The 6,000-nt window shown below is 48.0% G+C and overlaps 1 protein-coding gene across 6 annotated transcripts in view; it reads left to right on the top strand.

Moving 5' to 3' along the window:
- The first annotated feature begins 663 nt into the window (after positions 1-663).
- Positions 664-6,000, top strand: part of SORCS1 (sortilin related VPS10 domain containing receptor 1) — a 365,332-nt gene continuing 359,995 nt past the window's right edge. For 5 of the 6 annotated variants that reach the window (XM_028730337.2, XM_028730335.2, XM_028730336.2 and 2 more), the window contains exon 1: positions 665-2,026. In XM_028730337.2, coding sequence (XP_028586170.2) covers positions 1,271-2,026 — 756 coding nt within the window. In that variant the 5' untranslated portion in view covers positions 665-1,270. Of the gene's footprint in view, positions 2,027-6,000 lie in introns of all 6 variants that reach the window. The other variant, XM_028730333.2, reaches the window with a different exon arrangement.

Raw genomic sequence — 6,000 nt, 5'->3', positions numbered from 1 at the left:
TTTACGTTGGAAACACAATTCAGGCTGGGAAAGAGAACGCTATCCTTCAGGGACAAACTCTACTCCATTCCATGTGACTCTGTCTTGTGTAAAATTCTTTCTGGGATCCCACTTCCAGTGACTGAACCACTGCAGAATTTACCATGAATTTTCATTTGGGAGAGAAACATAGCAGGGCGCAGGGGCAGCGGAGAAAACTAGAGTCATGAAAATTTGTTGTGATTTTGCCATGGCTAAGATGATATTATGCTACACTGTATATCGTTTTAAACATTGTTAAGGGAAGTTTGTTTTGAACTGCGGCGGAGAAATATGTCAAGTAGCTTTCTTTCATTTCACTATACCTGCTCTATATAAAGCTATAGATATGCGCACACGCGCGCACCCCCTTGATTGTTTGTGCTTCTTTCAGACGTGAAATTTCTGTGATTCAAATTGGACGTTGGCTGAGATTTCAGAAGAGTTATGCTCAGCAGGGACTACTGGGCAGGAGCAGAGAACCCACCCACCCACTTTCCTTGCGCCCACTTTCGTGGGTGTCACCCCGACCCCTCCCCACTCAGCCACCGCGCCAACGTGAGGGAACTTTGAGTGGCACACGCCGTCCCTCGCCGTTAGATCCCCTTCCCGAAGGAGCCTTGCTCTCGCTGTTCACATCGTCTCCCAACACAGCCGCCGCTTTCCCCGAGGTGGCCAAGAGACGCGCAAGGCTGGCGGAGGGAGAAGTTGGCGCGGCCGCCGGGCGCCTGGAAAGGGGGCGAGCGGATCGCCCGTCCCTCCCGATCCAGTGACGAGAAGGAGCCGTGCTCGGCGCGAGGGGGCGGGGAGGCGATGTGGTGACTTCTTCTACAAAGGCAAGCCGGAGAAATCACCAGCCGGGGTTGGCTGGCGCGCTCGCTCTCCCTCGCTCTCTCTCGCGCGCTCCTTCAGCTCCTCCCCCGCGCGGTGGTGGCTTCCCCCCTCCATCAAAAGCCCGCTCGGCGACGCCAGCTTTTGGGGGGAGAGGGGGAACTCCGAAAGCAAAGAAAGCGGGGTGTTTCTCTCCTTTCTCCCCCTCTTTTTCTCCCCAGACTGCATCCAGGGTCTGAAACTTCGAGAGAGTTATCGCCGCTGCCTTCCTTGAAGAGCAGATCTGGGAATAAAACACAACCTGCCGTCTTCTCCCAACTCCCCTCCCATTTCGCTTCCCTCTCACTCCGTCGCTCTCTCTCCCTCTCTGTCTCTCTCTCGCACACGTTCCCTCCCCGCCCCTCCACCAGCATCAGGGGCAATGGGAAAAGTTACTGGCTGGTACCCAGGCTGGCACGTTGCTCTGCTAGCCGCCCGGACATGGCTTTTGATCCTCACTTTTGGCTTCATCGGGGCAGAAATCACTTGCAGCTCGTGCCGTTGGCAGGTGCAGCTCCAGCTGCGGGAGCAGCAGCGAGCTCCGGACGGATTATTAATGCACTTGAGGACGGCGGGGCGAAGAGGCGACGAGGCGAGGAGGAGACCCGGGGAGGAAAGAGGTGAGAGGCGCCCCGGTGGTGGCGAGGAGGCGCCGGCGAGTGCCGGGGATCGAGCCCTCTCCGCTGCTGCCCCCGCCGAGGAGAAAGACGCCCTGCCACCTGCATCGCGCAGCCTGGCCGGCTCCCGGCAGCTGAGCGGCGAGCGCCCCGAGGCTCGGCTCGGCCGCCGAGCGTCGCCCTCGGGTGGGAATCGAGCCGGGCGCGCCAAGTTCTCTTCCGCCGACGGGCGCCCGGCGGCGAACTCTCAGGCCGGCCGCGCTGCCCGATCGGCGCCCCTGGGCCGCCTGAGGAAGCCCGGCGCGGATCGGAGGCGGCTGGGGAGCCGGAAGCCCCGAGGGGCCCCGGCGGAGAGAGACAAGCCTCCGGAGAGCCGGGAACGGGCAAGTCCGGAGCAGCTGCCGGGGAAAGCCACGCGCTTCCGCCTGGAGGAGCTGAAATTGACGAGCACGACCTTTGCCCTGACGGGGGATTCGGCGCATAACCAAGCCATGGTGCACTGGTCGGGACACAACAGTAGCGTGAGTAGCCAGCATTGTCACGATAATAACAAGCACGATTGGGGGTGGGTGGGGGTGGAGATGGCCCAATCTCTGCTGCTGTTCTCTAGAAAAGATTCAGGGAGCAGGATGATAACCTCGCCTTCCCACAGCACTGGATGATTCTTCGGTTTTAGTGCCCCTCGGGGGGAGTTTCGCCTTCTTCGCGCGCTCCCGGCCTCCCACCCCCGCTTTTTTAAGGGAGGGGTGGTCTTCTGTTCGTGCGTCCGTGTGGCGCTTTCTCTCTGGGGCAGAAAGTTTCCTGCTCCACTTGGCACAGCCTTGAACTGCATCTCGGTGCATTCAAGCGCACGCGAATGTAAGAGGAGAGCAGAGCCCTGGATTTGGGGCGCTGCGAGTGGGAAAGGGCTGAGATCACGGAGGGTAAAATAGGTCGCGTCGCGGTTAGGATGGAAGGTGTGGATCAAACTGTTTCAAAGTCGGATGAAAAGTGTCCGATATTTCCTTTCCGAGATGCTACTGGTATGGCAAGGTGGCACAAATTGTAGCCTGGTTTCCATGGTGAGTGGTGGAATGATGGAGATGTGGTCGGGGGCCAAAAGCCCCCTATGAGGCCAGATTTCCTCACGGGATCCTATCTGATCTCCTGTCTGTCCATTTTCTCTCCGGCTTCCCATTTGATGACATGTATCTAACCAGCACACACAGCTTTCTCTTTTTCCCCATCGCCAAGTCAATTTTTCTTTCCCTCTTTCCCTGTGTGATGCTGGCTGATTCTGCAAAATTTATAGAACTGTGTTTCTTGCACTGGGACACTGGGGTAGAAAGTGTCTCTCAGTCTCTATTATGTCACTAATTCATTGCCCCTTAGCTTTAATTTAATAGATCATGTCATGAGCAATCAGGGTTCAGTTTTGATCAAACGCATGCCAGTATTAGAATCTCTTCAAGCCTGCCCTGAATTCCTTTCCCTCAGGCATACTAAAGCGCTTCAGGTTTTGCAACTGAGGATTGGCTCACCACCACATATCATCAGCTCCCGAGGGGTGGTGAGGTGCCCATTTATATAAAAAGGAAACTCAGGTTGCAAGATGAGGATAACTGCTCACCTGTTGTTCTGTACTTTATCCCTGTTGATGCTAAAATGAGAGTTTTTCCATCCTGTATATCTACAGTAATTAAATCCCTTTTCATTCTAACATGTATCTTTTTTTTTTTTTAAAAAAAAGAAGGGTACTTGTGTTACATTGCTGAAGATTTATCCCAATAAACAGAGCTCCTTTCTTTCACAACACTTCCTAGTATAAACTGGATACCAGCTTTTAGAGAACTAGGACAATGCAGACTGGGGCTTCTGTATAATGCTGATCCCTGAGAGCTACTTTATCCTGCAAAGTTAAAGAGAACTAAGGAAATGTAAGATGCACCAAAACACAAAGGGGAATTTTTCTTCTTCTTCATAGGGTAGATACACATTGAATCTTTCATGCTCCATCTTAAGGCATTCTTTGGGTCTGTCACTTCTAGTTCCTGTTACCTGTAGCCAGCTTTCAATTGTAGCTTTAAAAAAATGATGATTTTACCATTATAAATTCCTTTTGGTATGAGGGAGTATAAATCACAGTATGTCCATTTGGTATTCATGAGGATGTCATCAGCACTTCTTGAGAATTCAGACTTTATTGACCAGGCCATAATTTTATAGGGTTTTCAGGAACTTTAATCCAATAATGCAAAAAACCCTTGTACTTTTCGGGGGACCTTTCCCCCTTTTTACCCATTTTGGCTATCAGATCTCTATCTAATACAGGCCCACTAAAATCAATCCTCCACTTCAAACTCCAGACTTTTAAAACTGATTGAACAAGTTTGTCACAGCTTTCATATGATTCATGTCCTTAGCAATGGTTTACAACTTAAAAGTAGGCTTAAAAGCTTCTGTCTGGGGTTGTAGCACAGAAGAGATAAGATGGAGACTTTAAATTAAAACAATATATAATTCTGATCATTACTGTATTGTGAATTATAAAATGCTACATTCCAATTTACCTTTATGGCAAGTCTTGTTGCAAAGTGAGTAGAGAAAAGTTCTTCAGTCAATTGGTCATATCCTTTTGAACTTTTGCATGTGTTTAAATGGGTGATAGAAGTCAGTTGTGTTATTTTATGTGTTCATGACACATTCATCACATTACAGTATGGTGACAGGGAATTGGTGTAGCAGATCACTTTAGATCTGCAGAATCTAGAGCAATCACCACTCTTTTGTCATTGCACAAAATGATCTTGCTGCTGAATCATCCTGTTTGGTGAAAGCAAGGTGTCTTTATGATCCAGTGAAATATCTACCGTCTCAGGTGACTTTCCCCTCTAAAGTAAATGTCAGGGGCATCTTGACTAGAGTTTTTGGTTGTGTCAGGATTTGAAAACCAAATTCAGTGTTGGACCATTGTTGACTCTGGATAAGTATGACAATGTGTAACCAGGAGAGTTGATTCTCAGGACTATATCTGAACCAGTATATCCCGTGCTTTGTGTGGAGTGATAATATGCAAATAGGCAAAGTAAGCATCTCTAAAAAGGTATGGAAAAGTTGTGGAAGCGCCAGCAATCTGGAATGTGATGGTCTTGCAAATCACATAAGTGTTATTTCTGTCTCACATGGACTTTCCCATTCCTGGCAATCATGATTTTAGTCATCTCAGATACTCAAAGGTGAGGCTCAGATGACCTAGCCTTGTGTCAATATATTATCTGAATTGTGTGAGTCTAAACAACATTATGTAAACATTGAAAACAATTATCTGAATTTCCAGTGTATTTCTCACTATTCATGTGTTCATAATGGCACTTGACTAAACACATGGAGGTGATTGTTGGTGCCTACACAAGTACAGCAGACTTCTCTACTGCAGGCAGGCATCCTTGAGTGCATGGAGAAGGATCGAAAGATAGAGTTAGCATGCATGCATTTATACTCATGCTCATATGATGAATGTCTGAAGAAGGCTAGATGAGGAGGGGTTAACATTCACTGGCTGAAAGCCTTGCCAGTCCTCCGGGGTCTGCATGCCACTGTTGGGTGTGACCAAAAGTGAATGTGGCCACCTCACAACTTTATACTCACACCTGAACAGGAAAAAGAGCCCTTCTTCTTGGATAATCTGGGCAGATCAGCTGAAGAGGGGGTTCCCCCCTTCTTTGTTCAGGGAATCTGATGTCTGGGGTGAGGGGAATTAATGCACCCATCAGGCATCTGGGCTGGGGACAATATTTCCATCTACCTGTATCTACTTTTTTTAAGCTGCTGTTGTTGCCAAAATTGATCTGGCCTTCAGAAGATCAGCAAAAATTGATTGGAGTCAGGCTCCTGGCATAAAAAGGTTAGTCACCCCTAGGCTAGACAGGTGGTGTATTTTGACAGGAGCATCTTTCAATATATTAAAAAACTAGCTTGCTTTATTGCAGACACAGAAACCTAGTCATTTATTCAGAGCTCAAATTATGTAAGGGTGGGTTAGAGGGGCCTCTCTACTTTGTGGCAGCCCTCCTAGCCACTATTGTAGGTAAAACTGGAAGGAGTCAGGGATTTGCCCCCTGTGGATTTCATTAAGGCTTCCCCTTCCCTTTATTGTTAAAGCATTGCATTTATTGCAGTAATTCATTGGACAGAAACTGAAAAGGAATGGTAGGAAAGTCTAATTGTGTACATTCCATAGCTAATGGAATGTAAGGATTTTATAGACTTTTATTTTTTACAGTATTGAATGTTTTACTCTGTTGTGTACCACCCCCCTGTGCTCTTTGGAGAAAGGGCAGTTCGGAAATAACAATCATGGAATAATTTTATTCCATCCCATTATAATAAAAGTTTCATCTCATAATTGTTAGATCACTTATTATCCTATGAAACATCCCAAAGAAATATTTCACAATGTGATAAAAGTCATATCCAAAACAACTGCACACACACCAAACACATATAGCACAAGTAT

The sequence above is a fragment of the Podarcis muralis genome, chromosome 6 (genome assembly GCF_964188315.1).
Source record: "Podarcis muralis chromosome 6, rPodMur119.hap1.1, whole genome shotgun sequence".
In the NCBI taxonomy this organism is placed as follows: Eukaryota; Metazoa; Chordata; class Lepidosauria; order Squamata; family Lacertidae; genus Podarcis; species Podarcis muralis.
Note: the sequence above shows the minus strand (reverse complement) of the source record. Positions and strands in the feature narration are given on the sequence as shown.